At 31.1% G+C, this 25,784-nt stretch overlaps 1 protein-coding gene across 1 annotated transcript in view; it reads right to left on the bottom strand.

Moving 5' to 3' along the window:
* The window catches only part of LOC137928789 (neural cell adhesion molecule 2-like), a 91,231-nt gene that overhangs the window by 54,237 nt on the left and 11,210 nt on the right, over nt 1-25,784 (bottom strand). Inside the window, exon 2 of the mRNA XM_068771761.1 lies at nt 6,661-6,866. Coding sequence (XP_068627862.1) covers nt 6,661-6,757 — 97 coding nt within the window. The 5' untranslated portion in view covers nt 6,758-6,866. The remainder of the gene's footprint in view (nt 1-6,660; nt 6,867-25,784) is intronic.

Below are 25,784 nucleotides of genomic sequence, written 5' to 3'. Positions count from 1 at the left end.
TAATAATGAATACTTTATTTTTTTAATATCATGCATACCTTTACCATACTTATTTAATTATGACTTCCGAAACATTACATTGGAAATGGCTCGAACTATATAGGAGTTTGGCAACCCCAGTATTACAGTGTAATAGTTCAGAATTGTTAAGGAACTTTTAATGAACTTGATTTCGTTTACGTTTATATGTATTAAAAAAATGTTAAATCTTTTTTTAATTCCTTTAATAGCTATTTAAATTACCTTTATTTTATTTAGATAAATATGAATTGTAAAAATGTATCCTAAGCATTTAAAATTATTCTAATATTTCAATGCAAACGCAACTTAGTTTAGATGCCATGCATGGTAAATTGACCCGTTGGAAATACCTATTATATTAATTATTTTAAGTTTAATTTCTTGAAATAAATAAAATAACAATTAAACAGTGTTGAAAAAAAAATCACAAATAAATTTCACCTATAAATGAATTTCAATTTACATAAAAGGTAACTTAAATTCTTAAAGAACATTAGGTAAGAGTTTCAAAGAAATTGCTTACACTTTAGTATGTACACCACGGAGGCTTTAGATTCTCCTTATCTAGTTCACAAAGATTTATTACCGACTGTGCCTGCCGTCCTTCTTGTCAGCAAGTGATGTTCCCTCAAGAAATTAATTCATAGCTACCTCAGGACCCTAATTAAAATAAAAAGGTGATAAAAAATGTAATAAATTACGTAGTGAAAGTGGTTGTTAAAACAAATTCATTTTACTATCACATTAATGCTGATTTTTAATTACGCATTAAAATAATGTAAAATATTGTTGTTACTACCAATAAGACCAACAATTTACGCGTTTAAACTATCTGAAGAGCTTACCTCATAATCAATGTAAACACGGCTTTCTAATTTAATAGGTCAAGGGGCATGACTAACCTGATTTATAACAATGTCATTATCTTCTTAACAGACTGTATAGTTCATTTGCGTTAAGAACGCTGATAATCGCCATTGTCGCTGACTCTGCTATTACCCGTAAACAATCATACGATTGAATACAACCGTTGCGTTTTAAAATATATCTTCGTCTGGTCACTGTCACGTATCTTTATAATTAGTAACAACTTTTATGTCAAATTCAAAGAAGCATTCTCTAGCCTAGAAGGTTGTTCGCTATAAGCTGTATAGTATTGGCTTTTCTTAGAGAGGTCAAACTACTGGTTTTCAATCAAGGCAAGTTTAAGAAATCTAGAGTACTTATAACTTTAAAAGGACAATAAATATCGAGAAACATTGTACACGGCGTTCGTTATCAAACGCTAACGCTTACTTTGGTACCTGCTAAATTTTGTTACAATACCTTTTCGATTTTAAGACCGCCCGTTAAAGATAACAGGGTAAAACCAAAAGGGGTCTTACAATATGAGCACGTCACATAAATATCCTTAGATTCTGTTGTAACGTTTCATAAAGGCAATGCAAATAACAAAGATAAGGTTGTGAATATATAAAATACCAATCTCGGGCCCTTGAGACATCCTTGGAATTATCCCCGGGAGTACATAGCAGGTTGTCGATACGTGACCCTCCGATAGTTATTCCCCGATCTCATTCTCTAGGTATATACGCGTGCCTTCAAAACCCTGTTAATACCGCAATAGATCCATGAGAATTACGGTTCGTGATATCTCTAATCAACTGTCTACACTATTATATATTTAAAGGATTATTTTAAAGATTAACTTTTCTATTAAACTATAGTGTTAAATATATAATTATTAATTGTAGATCTATAAGCTTTAATGGATTGAATATATTTGTGGTGGATCGTTTTATGATGAATGAGGGTCTGGAGTAATCACCTCTGATGTCCATGTCTCCGGCTGCGGAATCAATCTTTTACCAAGATTCCATGAATAGATTATTTTTAATAAAAGGAGAATTAATTTTATGTGCATAAGCTTTAAAAGTGTCAATATATAATAGGTCATTAGTTGACAAGTAATGTATGGTATACGCTATTTAAAAACCATTCATCTCAGAAATAATAAATAGCGTAATATTAAGTAAGATGTGTTTTCAAATTCTATTAACCACATTTTAAAATTAATAACTGTATGCTATCTGTCGCTGCAGATTTGTTGCATTCCAAAAGTTATTTGCCATTTGTATTTTCATTGAAATAGTCAATTAATAAAACATGTTTCAGAGAGATCACTTTATATATAAAATAAAGGTTAATTGAGAATAGGTGTAAAAGCTATAAATATTTTTACTGAAATTTGATCTTTAAATTCATCCCTTTAAAGTTGTTACTGTTATAATAAATCATGTATCTTTTCTAGTAATATATTATAGTGCAATGATTATTAATCAAAAGGTATTAATATACTGATATATAAAAGACAAAACATAACCAATCACACTGTATAATATATAATAAACATATAAGGAAGGTTTCACTGAAAGCCTCAAGGCTTACAATTTCTCGAAGACATACTCAAACATTGAAAAAGAGTCTAGAACTTTCGTTTCAGTGATATTAACATCTAAGACCCGCACAAAGAGTTTAGACTTACGTAACTTGGTAACGTATTTAATGTATGTAAATATATGTATAGTGATACTTGACATATGATTGTAGGTATACATAGAGTCATTAATGTATGCGTGACTATGACGTCACCACAGCGCCTAGTCACTGTGTTCATGTGAATATTATACTAAAGATTTTAGGTTAGTAAGGCTAGGGCGGTGAAAATTTTCGGCCGATGACACATTTAATATTACTAGTATATCTAATATCAAAGACGGCCGCGGGTTCGTGTATCGAAACGATTCGATTTAATTATAGGAATTTATTGTAAAATTAATTATATGTTTAAATTTTTCTATAGCAAGTTACATATTAAGACGTATTTTTACAAATGAAGAATTAAATAATTCTGTACTTATACTTGATTGTGTCGTGAATACGATTGCTTACATGAATCTGTGGATATTTTCCATGTAATATTGATTAAGATTAAAGGCAATCTTTAATTAAGGTATAAATTCTTTTTTATAAACTTGTCATCACTTTATTCTATTTCATTATCAAGAGTTTGGTCAGCATCAGGAGTTGAATCTCCATTCGACTGTTCTTCTAAAACTTCATCTACTTTCTTCCTTTTTCTTTTTTTGCTAGTAGACCTGATTCTTCATTTAGTCCGATTATTTCTTCTTCTTCGTCATCATTTTAACCTATAGATGCCCACTGCAAGGTATAGTCCTCCCACAAGATATCTACGAAGGGATCTACTATAACCGCCACTCTTTGCAGACGTGTTAGCGATCAGAGGCAGAAGATGCTGTTGCCCATCCACTGAAAACTTGTTTGTAAGCAGTGGAAATTCTAAACAATTAATGCACAAAATATGAATTATGATAGATTGTACCCCGGGAATCGACCCCACGATCTACACTTGCAAGTGTTTTTTTTTTGGCCCCCGCTATTGGAGGCCTCTCGTACCCCTAATTAGTTAGAATCAGGGTCTTTTTTTACAAATAAGTTTTTCAGATTTTTCATCTTTATTCTTCACTCACTGTCATACTTCTCAATTACTTTTATTCTTACCTTATTTCCATCACAATATCTTTCATTATGTTCCTTCATTCCTTCTTGCTATCTTATTACTCTTAGGTGGCTAGGTACATTTTTTTTTTATTCTTTAATTGCAAGTCACAGTCCTCTACTGCTCGACTACAACTTTTCAAACTACAAGAAATTTGATTATTTTTGTTTTTCGTTTATCTCATTTAATAACAATAATCAAAAGCTTAAATTCGTTGTAAAATATGTCTTCACTTTATCAATATTTTAATGTTTGAAATTAATTATCAGTTGGTTTAAATTCTTATCTTTTACATCTTCTATTTTCTTACGTAACGCTTTAAAGTTTTTATCCTAGCCCTGAAATAGAATCTTTGACTTGACGACAGCGAGAAACAATACTTAATAGCGAGGTTTAAACTTAACAACATGTAGTTAAGAATATATTGTAGTAAAATAATAAAAGTTTCGTGACTTCACCGGTCGTTTGCGTAGTCAAACATTATACTTTATTCAGCTCATTTAGAATTCAGAGCGTGTTAGTTCTTTTCTATGTTATGGTAGTACTCGTATGGCGTTTGGGGGATACTTTTATCCCTTTTTTTATGTTCGTGTCTTTAACTGACTTCGTAAATAATCTTTTTTGTTTATGACAAGACGCATGGTTTATCTTTATGTTGTGATGCGATGTTGTTGACTTTATTTTGAATTATGAAATTTTGATCAACATTAAGATAGATTCGGAACGTTGATATCATAAACCTATTCTTCTATTGATAATACAGCCTCTTGAATTAGGTCTTTTATTATTCTTGTCTTATACTGGAAAAGCGATGGTGAATAAAAAAATATGGAAATTTATACTTAAGTCCTTCAAATAACTAATTTAAAAATAAAAAACAAAGTACTCCGTACACCATACTTATACTCCTAGCTTATAAATATAATAGATACATTCAAAAAGAGTTCTAAAATTAAAGCATATTCTTAAATAAATCTTATGACATCAGTTGAGTTGAGATTTCAGTTAAAAGAAATATTTCACATATTTCTTGGTTAAAAGACTTATTTGCAGGGTTTATACTTTAATCAATAGACCATACATTATTAAATTTCTTATAAAAAAATCAAATATCGAATTTCTGCCCAACTCTTCTCAACAGATCACCGTTCCAAGTTGGTAGTAGCTTATTCACGGAACAACAGTCCTTTGATAATGTCAAAAGTTATTACCCATTCAAAAATGCCTACATTAATAAATACATATTTATTTAATGGAATCAGGCGTTATTTTGCGGAAGTCCATCCTAAGTAAGATAAAGACCAACATATAGCTACTTCCGCACATGCAGTCGTAGTCGAGCAATAAAGTATACCGCCCGCCAGCCCGCTGATAAATGCGCATGCGGCAAACAATGCGAATTACACAACTACCACCGCTAAATCACTCAACACGTGTTTCACCCCTCCACGGGGCATCTTCAGGAGTAATGTTACACCGATTAGTGCCAAACACAGATTCTCTGTGCACTTTATTGCACGACTACGACTGCACGTGCGGAAGTAGCTATGTATTGGTCATTTTCTTAAATACATATTTATTTTGTATTTAAATCGAAAATATTAGAAGATATAGACAATACTTATATGGTACATATATTTCAAAAGAAATTTAAACCTTAGTAGAAGCCAATAAAATAACATTCACAAAATAATTGCTTCATTTTTAATTTTTTTTAGATTGATTTTGGTCGAAAAGAATGTAAAGCAGAAATATTACAATTAAATAATAAATATTAATAGAACCCGCAATTTAATTTTAAAACCCCAAACTTTAAAACGAATGCGTTTACAAAACATAAACTTCTACAATTTTTCATTTAATTTTGTTTAAAAAAAGCATACATTTTATGCTGAATTAATTAAACAAAGTGTATATTACAATAAAAGTAAGAACAATGCACGCTGCGAAGGTCGGAGATGTCAGAAATGAAAATTACTAAATGAATATAAGTAGAGAATAGCAACGTTTTTATGTATAGAATACAAAGCTAAACAATAGTCCTCATGTGCACATGTTAAATGAACCATTAGCAAAACAAAGTACCTAATTATAGAAATGAACTTTGCTGGTATATTTTATTTGATTTTCTGTCTCGTTTATAACGATATAGGCAATAAAGAACTATGATTTTTGATTTTTAATGTAGATATAGTAGTGGTATGTAGGTACATGTTGTACATGCACAAGTGTGTGTGTGTATGTGTGTGTGCGTGTGTACGTGTGTGCGTGTGTGTGCATGTGTACGTGAGTGCATGCGTGCGTGCGTGTGTGTCTGTGTGTGTACATGTTAATAAATATATTTCTACTTTGATAGAACCGTTAATCGAAGTTTCCTCTGTAACTTCTCCTCCCAGCGCTAATGCTTTTTTATGGGCACCGCTATTGGGGACCTCCCGTTCCATCCCCTATTTCGTTGGGAACAAGGTTTCACTTCCTTTATTAAACTTTTCACTTACTTTTTTATTATTTCCACTCTCACTCTTCTTTCGTTCTTCACAATCTCTATCATTCTTTTCTTTCATTCCATATTTTCGTCTTCCGTGCTAATGCATAAAGGTATAAGGCAATTAAGGAGTGGTGGAATAAGGCGAGATTCGGTCTTCTTGGACGCCCTTATTTCATCATCCCAAACCAAGTTCTACTCGAGGGGGCTGTTGAGCGTAGTAACTTCATGGAACATCCGTCGAAGGCCCAACCTCTCTATATATATACATATATTTCTATGTATTAAATTTATACGAATCGTAATGGCGAGTAAAAAGTAATCATTGCAGTTGATCTCCCATTTAAATCACTGACTAATTAAAAACATGTCTCTATCAGACATTTGACGTCGATCAAAAGCAAGAAATGTGTTGAGATGTAGTTAAAAGAATCATAAAAATATCTCAAACCATTACCTATTAAAAAAATCTGATCACTCTACAATTTTATTTTTGTAGGCAGTTCGTATTAAGTCAATAATTTCTAACTGTATGATAGTCGCGGTAGCTCCTATGACATGTAAAATTACTTACCTGAAATTATGGAATTCTGCGTTGCCGACGGCGATTTCGATACGGCGAACAGTAAGAACGCCAGTGTAATTTTCTGCACACATTCGACTATGCTCATGTCGTTTATTTTTAACTATCATTTGAGTTATTTAACATGCGGCCGCAACACGTAATGCAGTTAAGCTTTGGGCTTGATACGCTTCAAGGTCTGATTGCGCTGTCCAAATCTGAAACAAATTATGTAATTATTAATGTCATTGTTTCAGACCATATGCACCCACTGCAAGGCATGGCATTTATAGAGAAATATATCATAAGGAGGATGCAGGAGACGCTGCTGTTCATCATCTAAAAACTTGTATGAGAACAGTGGCAATCATATATAATTAATACACTAAATGAAAATTATATAAGATTGTATATCTGGAATCGAACCCGCGACCTACAATCACAAATATCAGTCATCTTCCTCTTACTTTTGTCTTTCGATTTATATCAGATATTATGGATGTAACAACGAATTTTTTGTAAATCTTTCTTTGTAAGATCGATTGTGATATATCGATCTTTTTATTTTCAAAGTTAAAATATTTATTCATTTTTAAATAGTGTCATCGATGATTTTTTGGTGATAATTAATTGCTTTTATAAAAAGGAAAAGTAATATTTCTATTTCTAAAATTTAGTAACAATTAACTTATGGGAATTATGAAATAAATAATTCACTATCTATTTAATTCAAATAAAATAATATATTATTGAGGTATAAGATCACAGCGTTAACGTTGTTTTTCGTTGTTCAGTGTTTATTTTGAATTGACACGCTATTTCTCGCTCCAACCAATCTAGAACTATAAACCTAATTGTGGAATAGCTCAATCATTTAATTCATTGGACTAATTGATAAACGTTTGTAAACATGAAACCGTATTGGTCATTTCGAATCACGACTTCAAAAGAATAATACGAAAATGAAACGAGTTTCTCGAATATAAACGATGTTTTTCGAAACGTAAAATCTTTTTATTGAATTATACGAATTATACACAGCGTGAATTTTACCTACGAATTGGGATGATCGAATTGTTAATTTCGATGAACGAAATGACCAAAAATTATTTAATTCTTATTTTTTAAATCTTCAATCTTTATACAAATCTTGTTAATTTTTTTAAAGATAAGCAGTAAGATTAAAAATTGTATCGCTAAATGATTAGCATTAATAGAAAAAATACAAAATAAACAACAAAAGCCACCACAAATAATAGACTCTTATTAAATAAAAAAATAAAATTGCTACGTCTATTAACTACCAAAAAAAATTCGTAGAAGTATTAATGAAAAAAAAAATAAAAAAGGCTTATTACTGTTTTAGAAATATTGAGCAAGTGACCAAAAAAACAAACCTTTCTGAGTTTGTAGTGTTTGCAGGCTAGTTTCAGAGTAAGGTACCTTTGCAACTCTCGTAGCATTAAATTAAAAGTTTCCTTTTAAAAGGAGCTAAATCTTATTCTGGTTTCTATTAAATTGAGATAATTCTTCTTACGACTTCATATGTGGTCATTATAAATAATTCTAAATAGATAATAATATTAGTACAGATAAAAAATCGGCAAGAAGGTAAGTAATATTCACCGAATATAAAGCTGAAAGGATCGAACTGGCTTTCAATTATGTTTTATAATAGACTTGGAAAAACGTAAGAGTACATTTTAACAATTAGTTAGTTGTGTTATTAAAATAGAATATTATAAGTTTATTATAATTACATTACGGTATAAATATATTGATGTAGGCGCAAAACTGAGCCTAAATATGTTAAACAATAGAAAAAGTCATAAATTAAATAAATCTATTTTAATATCCACGTAATATACATTTTATTTTCTTATTTGTTACAGAAAGCTTCACAAAGTTTAATAGTATTTAATGAGTCAGTATAGAAATGAACACTAAACAAATATATTTTATGTTTTTTTAAAAGATATTTCAATGTAATTGTTGAAGCAGTAAAAAACGGATTTGTTAATTACCGGTGTTGTATCGTTGCCGGATTGGTCAATCCAAATCTTACAGACCAATTTCTGGACCCTTATTTAAAAACGTCAAAATAAATGACATTGTTAGAGAAACTTCGTCTATCGTCCATATGATAGTAGCTGGTACGACTTGTTTTTGGAATAATGCAATGTTAAATAAACGCAAGAGGACAATGCATAGGCCCAAACAGTATTTAACTAATCCTAGCCTAACATCCAGTCCAATGTTACTTTAAATAAGTGGGCTCAAAGGACCTAGAGAGAAAACCTCGGCTTACGATATCACCCGAATCGCGTCTAGCATTTCTTTAGTCCGAAAGACAACCTTTACAAGGTTGGATGTCATCAGAAACTTCCAAAGTAAACTAATAGATAAAAACAATTTCAAAAAATGAAAATATAAAATCTATAATACTACAGGTTGCAAAGGCAACAATCGATGCTTTAGATAATTGTAATAAATCTGGTTCGTGATTGTTACTTCTCTACACATATCTGATAATTATACGGTATTATAAAAAGGTAAAAAAAAAATAATTCAATTTAATTTGGGTACAAAAAAATAATTCTATATTTGCACAGGTCGTCTATCGATTGAAAAGAAGAAGCGAAGTGACTAAAACCAAATTTGACACCCGACGTTCTTAATTTTTATTACAATGCACGTAAGAAGCGAAGTTTCATCTTAGCCGACATCAACTCGACTGTCACTCAGCCGGCAGCCATATTGAATATCGCTCAGATGGGTTTACTTAGCCTTCGCATAAATTACAAAGTTTATATAGGCGAATAGGTTTAAAAAATGTAATAAAACAAGAATATGTAAAATTTGATTAAGTATTGTTGAGAAAGACGCAAATAGAAAAACCTAAACAAGAACCGCGAAAAAGAAATTTACGCTTAATTTTGTATGCAGACAGAAGTTAAACGTTGTTACCCTAAATATCGACATCATAATGTCAGCCGATAGATGCCGACTGCAATGCAGCAGCCTCTCCCAAACGTCTTCTTCCAACCAATCCGTCATTAGTAGAGCCGACGGTGGGGGGTTTTAGTCAGTAAGAATCTGACACTGCCTGGGCCCTCCATTCCCAGGCGTCCATTTGAGTATCCCCCCCCCCCCCCGTCTAGAAGTTGTAATTTAGAAATATAGGCTCTGACTATGTTAGAGGAAAACTTTGTAATATTAAATTTAAAAAAAAATCCGCCATTGGTCCTCCCAGTGGGCCGCTTACCCACGCCGCATCTACTACAAGTATCTTTACATAATTATTTTTATAAATTAAAAATAAAGGCTTATTTACAAATTCATTATACCGGAATAAGTGTCAGACATCATCTTGAAAAAAAAATTATTTGTCTTCGGACGCTTCGTTTTCTTTAAAAAAAATACTATTTAATATTAGTTACAAATGAAAACAAATATCTCACGACGGAAATATTTTTTTATTATATACCTATCGTTGATAAAAGCGATTAAGAGAATAGGTATCTAATGAAATCAGGCGTTACCTGTTGGAAGTCCATCCTAAGTAAGAAAAGGACCAATATTTAGCCACTTCCGCACATGCATTGTTTGCCGCATACGCATTTATCAGCGGGCTGGCGGGCGGTGCACTTTGTTGCACGACTACCACTGCATGTGCGGAAGTGGCTAAATAATGGTCCTTTTCTTACTTAAGAGAATAGGTTATTTTAAAGGTATTAAAACATATGGTATTTACGTGGAATAGTCAACTTTGTAGAAATCGACCGGAGTGAACTTAAAAAAATCGCAACGGTTGAATCATAATAGCTGAATAAACATACATAGTTAGTTTCTATTCCTTTCAGTCCGTAGACAACCACTGTAAGGCATAGGCCGCCCCCAAAGACATCTATTGAGGTGGGTACCATTATCGCAATTCTTGGCTGGTGATTTGGCGATCGCAGTGTGGTATTATAGTCCGCAAAAGATGCTGCTGCCCATCCTATGGAAACTTATATGTGAGCAACACTTTGTGTGAGTTATATAACATTGCATCCCGGGAATCGAATCCGCGAGCTACCACCACAAGTGTCAGTCCTTTATCGCTGAGCTACCACTGATCATTGTTTCTTTTATTCATATATTTATATTTTGTAGACAGTCTTCTTAATTTTCTTGCTCAAATTTTTTATGATGAATCCCTTGAAGTTCATACAGATCAAATAGTACAATCAACGCGGAAAGACAAGGATAAATGAGTGCCTTTGTAGTCTTTCACGTTCTTGAACTCCTTGTACATCTTGTGTAAGTGCCAACTCCCGTCAAAGACAAATAACATGACGCTTGTATGAGGCCATTTTAGTACAAAGAATTGCTAATACAAACAAGTTCCATATATTGTTTTATGTAACAATGTGTAGATATATAGAAACATTCTTAATTACCTGGTTCTCTGGCCTCTGCTAAATTAAATATTTAACATATCATAGTTTTAACTTAAGTGTTTCTATGAAGGTATTTAGGAAGAATTTTAGGTATTTTAGGAACTACACAAGTTTAATTTTATATTTATTTTTGTTATTTGTTTAAAAAATTCTTATAAAATGTATATAACGGCAAACCTAATGACCAAGACATTTTCTACCACGTATTAAACGATTATGTCACTAGTTTTTAAGTTTCCTTCATAAGTAAAAATAAAAAAAAATTCGAGTCCCACACCTGTTAAGTATTAACACCAAGCGTCCTACCATTCTTATTTTAAGTAAATGACAGTGACAAAGTGAACAATTCAATGAAGTATAAAGAGTTGAGCGTATTTAGTTACGTACTCACAGCGATCTCTATCTCACGAAGTATACTAAACATATTATGTATAAGCGACCTAACGCTTAAAAGCTCTTTGAAAGTTTAGTGTTTAGTAAGTCTATTTGCGCGTCAGAGTGTTCCAAATCTAAATAAAAAAGAGAAGGATACGTACATTTTTCAATAATATTTCGATGAAAATATATAGTAACTTGCCAAATAATTTCTGCCCTTTATAGATCCAATATTGTTACCATTATTAAAACTGTGATGAATTTTGAAATGTTTACGAAATTTATGCTATTATTTAAATTACTCCAACAACCATTTATTTTATTCAATATATCTTAAATCATCATCTTTATCATCATATCAACTGATAAACGCCCACTGTAGGCATAGACCCAAAGATCTCCACGAAGACCGGTCTTGCGTTGCTTGCATCCAGGGATATTCCGCGACTTTTACGTTACAGTCGATCCACCTCGTGGGCAGCCACGCTGCGTCTACCGTCTTGTGATCATCACTCGTGAATCTTTCGCCCTTAATGGCTATTATTGGAGATGTGTTTCTGCCCACTGCCACTTACGACGTGTAATTTTTGAGTTACGTCAGTGACCTTGGTTCTTCTAGTTCTTGGGTCTCTTTACGTAGAATCTATCTAAACATAAATAGTACATAGTATTTGTATAAAAGTACATCAAGTGCTACAGATAAGAGAAAACACTTTCGTCATGAAACTTCGTGGTGAATTTTAAAATTTTAAATCATCTAAAATAAAGATGTCACGAACAGGAGCACTTGTGATAAGACGTAACACAGCTATTTCAAGAGATTTCGGCAGCATTAGCCGTAAAGTTTGAAGTGTTCAATGACCCAGATTCACTGAACCCCCATTTACTCCGAATGACACTCCAACATCCCTTCTCAAATAGAAACAACGCCGAAATATATTCAGCGGGTAGACCGAGGCATATTTCTTTTCTTCGGTCAGCGATACAAGTTTCGTCATTAATGACGTTGAAGATTTTCAGACGAATAGGCATTTGATTAAAACTAGGTCTGTTAATATTATACTAATACCGTTTTGTATACAAAATATACCTAATATTTTATATATTAACAATCTTTCTTTCTGCCTCGACTTATATTTTGCTGTCAAGTGTCCTGAAGCATTTCATCTGAAAAAAAAATTGATATTTCCAAATAATAACTTAATTCATTAACTTTATGTCCGAACAATAAGTTTTATATTATTAATGTTATAATAAGCCTCTTTGTAAAATTTTATGATTCCGTTTTTAAGTATATTGACGTAAAAATTTGACAGCGGTATTGAAATGTGTGTTAAATGTCATACGACGTAGAAATATCGCTTACTCCGAGCCTCATTTGCAAGGTCTAGAGGGCACGAGACTTCTCTTCGAGATCCAATGAGGTATGAGGAGATTCATAGACAAAAGAAAGAACCGATATTCCAGCAGATTATCTAATTTAAGTGGCAGTGAAAAGACCACATAGCCCACGCCGAACATCTAGTCTTGGCTTTATATAGTGGAGACCACAGACCGGAAAGGGCAATGTAAGACATATGCCCACAAGGTCAAAAATTGTTATAGTGGCCTTGAATTCAGGATGCTTCTAATGGCTTCTGATGGAAATGTTGGGGGGAGGCAAATGCCCAGCAGTGGACTTATTAAGGCTGAAATGACAATTACGATGATGATGATTCACTACGATTTTCGCTATAGTATTTTTTCACGGTTTAATTACATATATATATATATATATATATATATATATATATATATATATATATATATATATATATATATATATATATATACGCACACAATTCCTAACACAAAAATGCTATAAAAGTGCAACAAAAATTTCATTCAATTGTACTCAAGTGCTCTGTAGTCGCTTCATCTGTAGTCATTTTATCTTGACCGGAACGAGTTTGTTTAAAACGTGACGAGGTTAACAGTGGATTCTTTTACTTTTTTTAATATTCTGACAAAGCATGCGGTTTGTTTTAAGTCTGGTATTCCGTTTTTTAGACAGAATTCAAGATATTATGTTCAGACCTTGAACATTGTGGAGCTTTGTATTTTTTGTTTTATGATTTTTAATATATAAGTCTGCATTTCCATCGTATATTTGGCACAAGCAAGATTAACACTCAACAAAGCAGAAGAATACTGTAATTTCTGTCATGTATTTAAGCAATAAACATAAAAAATAAGCAAAATTATGAGTTATACTTGTATGTTATCTCATATAAGAAGTTAAATAGGAATTTATATTACAAAAAATGTGTAAGAAACAAATCGATGTGATAATAGATTAAAAGTAAATAAGGATATGCACAAGAATATTAGATTTGATATTTATTGATCAGCGTTTGATAATAAAATTACTAATTATTTATAAATTGAAACTTTGTATTGTTTAAAATATGATTTAGAAGGAAAGTAATAAAAATACCATAGAAAAAAAAAATTAAAAAATCGATAGTTATTGCCATTGAAATTCGTCAACAGTTAAAAGCAAATTCGTCCTTTGTGTAATTCAATAGAAGTCCTCAAGCGTGGTTTCAACTATTCAGTTGAGGCAATTAGCGTTCGGCTTTAAAACGACCCTGAAATTGCTCCACGTTTAACTATTGTTCCTTAACAAGAAATAGCCATCAATATAAGCTATATAAATAAACTGGGACTGTAATATTAAATCAGCAACGTTTGTTTTGACTAAGCTTAGTTTCGTGAAATAAATGGTTTTTCATATTTACCGATATATCTGAGTACACTGTATAAGCACATATTACAATAAGACTAGAACACACTTGACGCATAAAATTTGTAAGTTTTAATATGAAAGTTAAAGGGACAATTTTTTTTGTATTAAATGACAATTTAATTAATTGTGTCATAACGCATAATTGTGAATGTTATACACTCATTAAATACGCAAGTACACTTTACTTTAATTATTTATTTGAATAAATGGTATATGTAACCACAAACTACCTGATTTAGGTCTGTGACTCTGTTTGTTCATGGATCCTTTCATTTCTGAAACTCTTAACATAGCCCTCTCCATTGTTGATCATTGATCAAAGCAAGTTCGATAAAGCTTAATAGAAGTCATGTATGTTTCTGGTTATATTTAATAAAATTACAAATCAGTATCATCATCATAATAACAGCCGATAGATGTCCACTACAAGGCATAGGACTTCCAGAAAGATCGCTACTATCACGGATTTTGCGCTGTTCGCATTCAGAGGCTTTACACGACCTTGAATATGGCGTCAGACAACCCAGTGGGCGCCTACCCACGCCGCGTCTACCGGCTTTCTTATAATAAATTACAAAACCATATTACATCATCAAAAATTTTCAAATTGAATAATAAATATGGAAAAAAAATTCAAACAAACACAACGATTAAAATTCAAGGTAAAAGCTAACATTAAGTCGATTGTCACAAACAGTAGAAGTGCAACCAGCCGCATAGATCAGATAGATGCTATAATAATAATGCACAATACGTAAATACCATGTAAGTAGTAATTCTATACATATTTTATATCACAACACCACCACAGATGTGTACAAGCGCAAAATATACTTTTTCTCTTTGTACGTTCATAGCGTATTCAGTTCATTCGTAATGCCTTTAGGTAATGTCCTTTATATGATTTTCTATATCAAAATAAATATAAATGTACATATTTTAATATTTTAATTACTAATTGATTCTTATACTATTATTAGAAATAAATGATTCTTAAAATTTTAATTGTATTTGTCTTAGCATGTGATGGTTTTATCTTTTTTTTTAATCGGAAATTAATCCTCTCATCGTAATTTAAACTTCTGAACATTTTTTTAGTTTCTAACGTCGTCAAATAAAATTTTTATGAATTATGAACTTAAAGAAAGATTGAAAAGAAGAAAAAAAAACGTGTGCTTTATTAGATATTCCATTGAAGTATACCCGTCTATCCCTGGCTGTATAATTTTAACATCATTCAGAGTTTCTCCATTGTTGAATGAATGAATATCAAATGTTACGACTGCATAGACCTTTACCATTATAGAGATTTAGATTATGTCACTCCTAACGTTTTGTCCTAAGGGATCTTATGGGTTTGCGGTAAAACTCAGCAACGAATAAAAAATATAATATTATGAGTAAACAGTGTATAAGATATATATCTTTTTCTCACTCCAATCTTGTCAGTTTGGTTATGCCTCGGTCGATTCTGATTTCCTCGTTCTCTCTATGCGTTACCATTTAGCTCGGTTTCGGGCAGAGTATAACCTTGAAACTTAATAAAGTCAACTGTCCAGATATCTTCTGGATTTGCATATGCACAGCTGTCGATAACTTTTCTTTCATATACAGTTCCTTGAGCATCAAAATGGCATCAAAAATCCTACGCACCGTTCACGATATTCTGAGCATCCGTCCCTAGCACCATATGGCCAATGTGTCAATTCCGACCAAAACTATACATGACACTTGAATTAGATTTCTACTCATATGGAAGTAAATGTAAATTACACAAAAACATGTAGTATATTTAGATGTAAATATTTGCTCGTTTTTTGCGCTATAGAAAAAACTTAACCCATATTCTGTATCTATAGTGTTCTATTCCGTTAATGAATTGGTTGCAAATAGATTTCTTTTACATCTCTCAGAACTTCGAGATCGCGAATAACAAATTAATGTAAGACGCCTTAGTTTGATGTTGTACATTGGATGGTGATTGCTTATGGTTTTAAATGCTTCAAAGGTGTAAATATAAAACTTATTTATCAGTTAAAAGTTTTAAATATTTTACACTTATTTCCAACCATCATGCTTAAAATGATTACTCTGAAATTTCAAATATTAAAATAGTTTTTTTTTCAATTGGAATCGGTATAAGCTTATAGGTAAAAATAGTAAGCAATAATTCATTTTAATATGTAGCAATCTGAATTGTGTAAACTATGTTTATTATTATATTATCATTACGTCACTTATTACATTTGAAATTATTGTTTTTGGATATGTTGAGGCGTACATTGATTGACAGCAAATGATATAAATTCACCCCTTTAAAACTTTTACACATATAACCAATCCTCCTGTAAATAAAAAAATTCTATCCATGTAATACTGGTTTAAAATTGGTTGAATCTCAGACATCAGAGCTGGTGACCCGCAGTCGGGGACATGAACATCGGGGGTGTTTACACCGAGCCGTTATTCATTATAAGGTAGCTTTGGTGGTAGATTGAGTGATCCGCAACATATATAAATATATATATATACACACATATAAATATATATACATAAATACATATACATATATGTATATATACGTATGTATATACGCAACGGACGTTAAAAGATGACCTTGGTATTAAAGACAATAAGAATACGGCGTAACCCTTCGTTGTCCTCTAAACGCCTGGGAATACCATAAAAGATTTCACCATAAAAAAATGAATAAAAATTTGCCTAAACGCAAACATAGTCGAATTTAATACTTGACAATTTTCACATTGGAAACCTTACTCTAACGCCCTAAAACACTTAAACGCGATGACCCTCAGGAAAAAAATTGTTCCATTTACAAAAAGAACAGTTTTCGGTTTTGTTCCTGTGTCTTCTACCAGTTCCCAGACACCCTATTCGGGACACGTTCAAATCACTTTCCTATAGAACGAATCTAGGTCGAAACCCTTGAATTTCGAGACTTTGTTTAACCTATAATTCCGGTTCCAATTCCAATAATGCTAACGATATTTTTCAAAGCACACACAAAACATCGAGCGATGAATAGTTAAAGTATTCGGTTTTTAGATCCATGGTCCTTCTTCTATAACGGAGCTAAATCTATTACATATTTTCTTATTTTTGGTTTCATGCCAAGGTTTAATTATATCACTTCCAAAAAATAATTTTAATTATTTTGATGAGTTTAAGTAAGTTGTAAACATAATATATTACAATTCATTATAAAAGTATTGTAGAATATATATATGTATATAAACTTCCTTTTTTTAAAAAAAAAGAGGGTGTACAATATAGCCTAATTGATATTGGTTAATATATGGTACACCTTATCCAAAAGTCAAAACTTTCAGAAATAATAAATAACCTAAAGATAATATGGTAACAAAAAGCGTTTTTTTTTAATTATGATAATATATATTATTATGCATACATAGTTAGCATTACAATAAATAATTTATATTATAATTAATAAATGTATAATACCTGTCCCAGCAGACTTTGTATTAGAAGAAGTTATCTCTCTACCGCATTCCGGAAGAAAAAATAAATTAAGGTGACATATATCAGAGAGATCATTTTACATCGGTTGTTTCGAAATAGATTTAAAAGCTTCTTCTGACAAATGAGCTTCGTATCATCTTAAAGCTTTCATTTTTCTATTAAAGGAGCTATATATTATTTCAAAACTTTTGCTCCTAAATATAAAAGATAAAAAAATAAAATTCATAGTACACTGGAACTTTTAACAGAACTCTTGTCGACCTTCTACTTATTATTCTCTTATCTATTGTATTTTTGTCTCTACTCTGTTTCACTAAGTATTATAATTGTGGAGAAAAAGCAGGAAGAAACTTCACTTCCAACTCCTATAACCAATAATCATGTATACATTTTAAATAGTAAACAGTAAATTTTATGTACGGTCAATCGGATATGCATAAAATGTCAAGCTTTTTAAACTTCTTCCCAGGGTTGCATTGAAATTTGTATTCCAAAATCCCGGCAACCGAAGCGTTGTTTGGAGTTTGACGTAACACTTTCCATTAGGCATACGTCCTGCATGTCGCTTTAAGTTAAAAAACGCACACAAAATGTGTATCAGCATGGCAACGTGACCCAGTTGTAAACGACATACATTGTAACTGCAGTGCAGTTACAATGTATACGGTTTTACAATACACACATGAAATTTCTATCAAATATCTCGTAATAAATATAAGAAGTTATTTAACCGATAATCTAATATAATCGTATTACAACATAATTTGTTTTATGTGACAGAGATTTAGTGACTGTTAATAATTTTATTTAATATACGTTTTTTGTATGGCAAACTTGATTCCTAAGGCACTTTCTGCCAGGTAACCTTATAGGCGGTGCAGTGATAAATTTATAAAGGTACGTGAAACTAGTATAAATAGTGTGAGGTATATATATATATATATATATATATATATATATATATATATATATATATATATATAGCTACAGCTCTTGAACTTTCGCTTCAATTGCGCAACGATTCCTACGGGGCGCGCGTTCTGGAGAAGAAAAGATTGTATTTAATTTATTCATACCGTGTTACTGATACTGTGATAGTGATCACAAAAAAATCCGTCTAAATTTTCTATAAATTCTCAGATCAGGCCGCGTTTGGAATCTTCGTAGCCTTGGTAGTTAGGTAAAGTATGCCATTATAAGGGAGCCCAATTTTACTCTACATTTTTCAAATTTACCTCCCATGGAATACACAAGTGTACACAATAAATTATCCTAACTAATATATAGTATAAATAAATGAAAAAAATATAACATACTTTTATCTTTTCCGTATGCAATTAAATAATTTATTTATCGAGGTGTACCTAATAGAAATAATTAGTTTAACGCCAAATGAAAAGCACCTTATACCGCGGTATATAAACTTGGAGTTAATAAATTTCAATAATTAATATTTACATATTTTCGTAACTAAGTAAAAGATCTGCGGCGCTAGAATCATAACCATAGCTAGTGAAATGGGATATCTGATAACATCCGATATACATAGGCAATTGATTCCGAATTTGCGTACCACGGTAAGAGATGCTACTATATTAATAAATTCATATATTTATTCACTCTTTTAACAATTTGTGCAATGGCGGACTATATTTGTTATAACCGATATAGCCTTAAAGGCATTCCCCATCAGTCAAGCCAAGGTACAATACATTAATTATCTAATTACTATTAAAAATACTAAAATAGGTTAAAATAATTAAAAATATTTATAAGGAGAGCAAAGAAGAATTTCAAAGACATGTATAACGAAATACTCCTAAAATTTACAGTATACGTAACTGATCTAATATTTTAATTAAATAATATATCTTGGTCATAACACGATTTTATCCAATATCTTTATTGAAGACGTCAGAGATATGTCGACGTACGAAAGCAACCGACATAACCTAGCAGGTTAGCAATTTAGAATAGAAGTGAGTAGAACAGACCACATAGCGCTCAGAACAGTGACCGCTGGTGCCTTAATTCTGAAGACTATGTACCGGCAAGCGCAGTGTATTTAATGGAATCAGGCGTTACCTTGCGGAAGTCCATCCTAAGTAAAAAAAGGACAAATATTTTGCCACCTCCGCACATGCAGTGGTAGTCGTGCAACAAAGTGCACCGCCCGCTGATAAATGCGTATGCGGCAAACAATGCGAATCACACAACCGCCAACGCCAAATTACTCATCACGTGATTCACCCCTCCACGGGGCATCTTCAGGGGTTACTCCGATTAGTGCCAAACACAGAGTTTTGAGAAAAACACTTTGTTGCACGACTGCCACTGCATGTGCGGAGGTGGCTAAATTTTTGTCCTTTTCTTACTTAAGCGCAGTGTAGTAAAAAAAAGTACAATGCCCGGCGAATAAGTATTGCACATCGACCTTTGGAAAGCCTACGAAGCCGAAATTAGCGGATTGTCTCTTTCAAAAGGTCGATGTGCAATATTTATCGCCGGGTTCTGAACCTGTAGTGTCAAAATGAATCAAAATGTTTCATTTTGTAATATTATATAACATTTGCGTTTAGGCTATATATACGAAAATAAAATTAAAAAAGTGATTTAATATTACTTAAATGGAAAACATCACTTCAGAAGACAAAAAAAGATGTAAATAACTAGAGCTTTATAAACAGAGTAATTGGAAATACGCGTTACAGTTTTAAAAAGATGTATATCTCATTCAGCAAAATGCTTTTAAGCTTTTAATCTTTTATTCGATCACCTGTAAAAAGTGATGAATCTGAATTGGAATGCGACAAGCAGAACAAAGTCAAAGAACAGGGATAGAGCACTTACATAGTAACGATAATTAATTTTAATTTGGATAACGCCTTGTACTATATTATTATTACGGTATTATTGTTTCTATAACGATTTATTATGTGATAGCATATACTATTCATTAATTAACAACAAATGAACTATATATTCAACCCTTTAAACTTTTATGCATATAAAATAACCGTGTACGTGACTTTAAAAAAATACATCTTGATTTTGACAACGCTGTTAAAACTAATTTAAAAATGGAATTAAAAATTTATTAACAACTATTAAAAGTTTAATTAACTTCTTAAAGACGTTACGGCAATATTAGATTATTTGAAATTTGTAATGGTAATAATTAATTAACATCAAATTATCACGAACCATTACAATTATCATAATCCTTTATACTTATAAAGATAAACTATTTTTTTTAATATATGCTGCGTTCATAACTGATAAAATTCTTATAAATATATATATAATTTAACATTGAACAGTGGTAGCCAAGCGGTAGAGTACTGATACTTGCAATTGTAAGTCACGAATTCGATTCCCGGCAATTTTATTTAATTCTCATTCTGTGCAATAATTATGTAAGATCGCTACTAATGACCAGCATATTTTTAAAGGATGAGCGAAGCGTTCTCTGAGTACCAAAATACTACACCGCAGTCGCAAACGCGCCTACAATGCGTGGCGATTATGTTATATCCCACACAGATATTTTTATGGAAGACCTATGCCTTGCAGAGGGCGTTTATTGGCTAAAACGACGAGTTATCTATAACGTGTCTTCTAAACAAAGTTACGATAATATTTATAAATATAAGATAATAATTAATTTACTTTATTAAGTAAATTAATTATTATCTTATATTTATAAATATTATCGTATATAACGGATTATTATCCGTTATACTCGTACAAAAAAAATATTTTTTTTAATTTTATTAACGCATAACCTTCTCTTAATAGTTAATTAATAACATAATTAATTTATTTAGTCATTATTATTAATCAATCATAATATTTAATCTAGATTAAATAATAAAATTTTAATATATTGGTGATGTCATGGATATTTTTTTGAACAACATGCTCGGTTGCATGTTGTTCAAATTGCAATTAGTCCTACATCTTTATATATATCATCATCATCATTATTTAGGCTGTAGAGAGTTCACCGCTAGTAATAGGCTTCCTAGGATTTCATAGGCTTTATAAATAATGTAAAGTTATTTGGAACTGTGATCTGAACATTAATTCGATCATAGATACTTAAATAACTAAATAAATAGATGTTCAACAAATGGAAGAATAAAAAAGCCGACATGTAAAATATTATATAAAACTTTCTTTTTTCATTTATTTTAATACGCAATTACTACTGAAATGACCATAAGTTATTACTGGTATTAGTGCTTTTAAATCTCAAAGTTCAATTTAAACCACAGTTCACATTTAATAGTAGCTGAATTAGCTAAATTTCGATGACAAAAACCTATGACCTCAACTGCTGGACATATGCCTCATTCATGACATTATACAGGATGATTCGTGAAAGGTGTAAAAACTGAAAATACTTTAAATATTTTTGGTAATAAATAAGCTCTACATTTATGCTTTTATAGGTTTTAAACCTATAATCAAACACATTTTGTTAACATTTAACTGTTAAATATTATAAATGTGTAAAAGAAAATAGCTTCTTAGATATACCAGTGGCACTTGAGTAATTAAAAAATCAATATAACCATCTCTAAAGCAGGCCCGGTGATTGTTTAATAAAGAACAAGGTCGGTCATATCCGTTTATACAATTAAAACTACGATTTATATAGTACAATGAATGAACATTGAGATAAAACGCAAGTAATTCAAGGTTAATAACAATATTAGAACTGTTGTTTATGAATATATACTCGTTAAATGACCTTGAGTTTGAATGGATTCAGAATAGTATTGTGAATATATTGCGATATTGCACATAGTTGCTATATTGTCTAGATGTTTTATGTTAAAAAGTTTTAACCACGTATGTATGAGGTTCACTGAAAAGTTTTTTCATTAATCAAAATACTTTTATTACTATAGTAAAGTATTATAGTGCATTAAATTTAGAATGTTTATTAATATTACAAGTTATTACGAAATGTTTTTTTGGTATAACTTAAAAGAAGTGATGATTAAATTCTTTCATTTACCATCAATATAAAAACTAAATGAAATTCTGAATAAATATTAAAAATATGCAATAAATTTTAATTAACCATAAATAGTGAAATACAATTTTAAAAATAACAAAATTTTACTATTCTTTCTGATCAAAATATTTCATATTGTAAAAATAAATAATATAATAAAACAACTATTTGCTTTTTAAATTTGAATAAACATTTATTCAAGTACTTGTACTTTTAGAAACTACAAAAAATTACGTAAAGTTGCAAAACGTATTTATAAAAATATTTGTAATAATCTTCTTTAGTTATATTTAATATAAATAAATAAATCATAGATCGGTAAATGTTTTTCCACTCACCGCGAACTGATGTAAACTTTCGTGGTACATTATCAAACACATCGCACCAGCACTTAAAAACACATGTTAAACTTTAAGCAAATTTTCAAACAGTACAAAATATGCACCGAAATTACGTCCACAGTTTAATATTTTAAGTCACGCTATCACCGCGATGAATATCCAGTACCGTATCCATCACACTTTGAACGTATTGGCCTAGTGAAACATTGGCGGCGAAGCCGTGTTTGGCCCCGTGCGCGCGCTCTGGAAGCAGACTTCACACTACCTAAGGGCGTAACTTGACACATCCTTATTGCGCTTGCGTGTAACGAAGTGACTCTTCGGCCTGACAGACTTATTCAGGAGTTAATTAATATATCAACTTTTCCAACCCCCTGTATTAAACGAGACTCTTAATAAAATATTTCGGCCAATGTCTGGGTGTTAGTGGGAGTCAAAAGTTTGTTATTCCAGAGCCGAACTACCTATTAATATTTTTTTAAATACCTGGGTAATTAAATTGTTATATACTCCTAAACCAATTATTTTTATATTTTTGTTACCTGTGACATTTGAAACAGCATACATTTGTTCATTACGTATGTATAAACGTAAGTAATGAACGAAAATCTTCCGTATTTATTTGTCTCTCTTATTATGTATAAGCGACTTCCTGAGAGTTAGAGACTTAAAATTTTCCAGGACGAGTAAGGATTTTACGAAATTCCACCCGAAAGAAAGGATCAATGAGCGAGGAGCGTTCTTGGAAATTCTTATTTTCAAACTGTTGCTCTTATAAGTATAAAACTTAGCCTGATATTTATCTTGGTATTTTAAAAGTTATTAAGTATGAATTTATGAAACTACACTCACAAAAATGGGTAGAAACCACGCAAAACGGATACAGGATGATTAGTGTCTTTTATATACATATATATATATATATATATATATATATATATATATATATATATATTAATATCTTTAATTTTAAATATATGTTTACCGATTGATAGAATAAAAAAAGTCATATAAAATATTACAATATAATATATACTAATATAATATACTATTAAAAATATTAATTTGTAGTAATTGTTTTTCATTCATTTGTATAACGCAAGTGATATTGAAACGACCTATAATTAATACTGGCAATAATGTTTTATACCCTTAAAGTTCAATTTAAACTAACCATGTTAAAGTCGTCTAAAGACGCTAAATACAGGACGTTTCCTACCAGTCCTATTTTAAATATACAGAGGAGGTCTGAATACAGTAGAACCTTCTACGGCTGAAATTATATCATTTCTCAAGCAAATAAACTTGCTATTTGAATTATAGAGTCGAAAAAACGGCACAAAATTTTTCGGTATTTTCCAATAATCGGTAAAAGCGACCCAATAAGTATGAAAGCGAAATAAAGACAGATGTTAAAAATACCGGTAGCGTGATAAAGAACATTACAAAGGCAATATAACTTACCGAACATCGATTTGTCTGCTTTTTCTATTCGCAATCTGTTATTCACTGGACTTACAAAACCTTTTATGACTTGATCATTGCTATAATAATATTGTAATATCTCGCTTTTAATTTCTTTTTCTCGTCTATGAAATATTAAATAATATTACGTAATTTACTTATTGATCGAATCATAATATAATAGTAGAAAGGGACATGAACTAAGTTAGACCCTTATTAATGACTTCCTAACTTATACGTAATGGCAATACAAACCTGATAAGCGTTGTCTGTGTATGCATATGCTTTCACGTATTTGTGTGGAATTCGAAATAAAATTTTCAAGTCTGTTTAATCTCTTCAAATTAATAAAATTGAGGTGTGTGTGTATGTGTTTTATATTAAAGGTACTGCTTTTTACTACATGAATATACATAAGGTACATATATCAAAATCAGATTTTTTTATTTTTTCTGTCTGTTTGTTACAGCTAGCCTCTAAAATGGTTGGACCAATTTTGACGACACTTTTATAGCTAGGTACCTGATGTAATAAGGAGTAACTTAAATTATTTTTATTGTAGAAAAATTCATAAAAAAAATGGTGAACTAAAAATTTTTTGGTAAATTTCTGGGTACAGTTAGTTTAAGTATATATTTTATTTCAAAAAAGATGCGGGGGGGGCCGAAAAGTTAAATAGTCAAGGTCTCGGAAATTCGTTAAATGCGGGCAGCGCAAGAGAAATCATCATGGCGAGGTGGGTGGCATATATCGTGCAGTAAATTTAATATAGACATTAAAGTGACTAATTCGGAGAAATTAATAAATGCAAGATATTTTTATTTTGAGTATAGTAGGGATGTTTGATTGGTTTACCACATTTACCTTTAATATCTTTAATATTTTAGCATACTGATATTATTAGCTGAAAGTTATGGTTGTGGAAACACGTTTTAGTGATGACAATGGTGGTCGGTATTAATTTCTTTGACGAGCGAATTTTAGTACTAAAAATACTGCGTCAGTAAGAAAAGGACCAATATTTAGCCACTTCCGCACATGCAGTACACCACTGCATGTGCGGAAGTGGCTAAATATTGGTCCTTTTCTTACTTAGGATGGACTTCCGCGAGGTAAAGTTTGAATAATTTAAATAATACTGCGTCATTAAATATTTTACGAGGTATTCAAAAAGTTCATTTAACTTATTGATCTCTAAC

This window comes from Battus philenor, unplaced genomic scaffold, assembly GCF_028537555.1.
Source record: "Battus philenor isolate CCGP_79_NKW_IND1 unplaced genomic scaffold, ilBatPhil1.0.hap1 SCAF_4, whole genome shotgun sequence".
NCBI classification, from domain to species: domain Eukaryota; kingdom Metazoa; phylum Arthropoda; class Insecta; order Lepidoptera; family Papilionidae; genus Battus; species Battus philenor.
The sequence above is the reverse complement of the archived record's forward strand: the minus strand, read 5'-3'. Positions and strand labels throughout refer to the sequence as shown.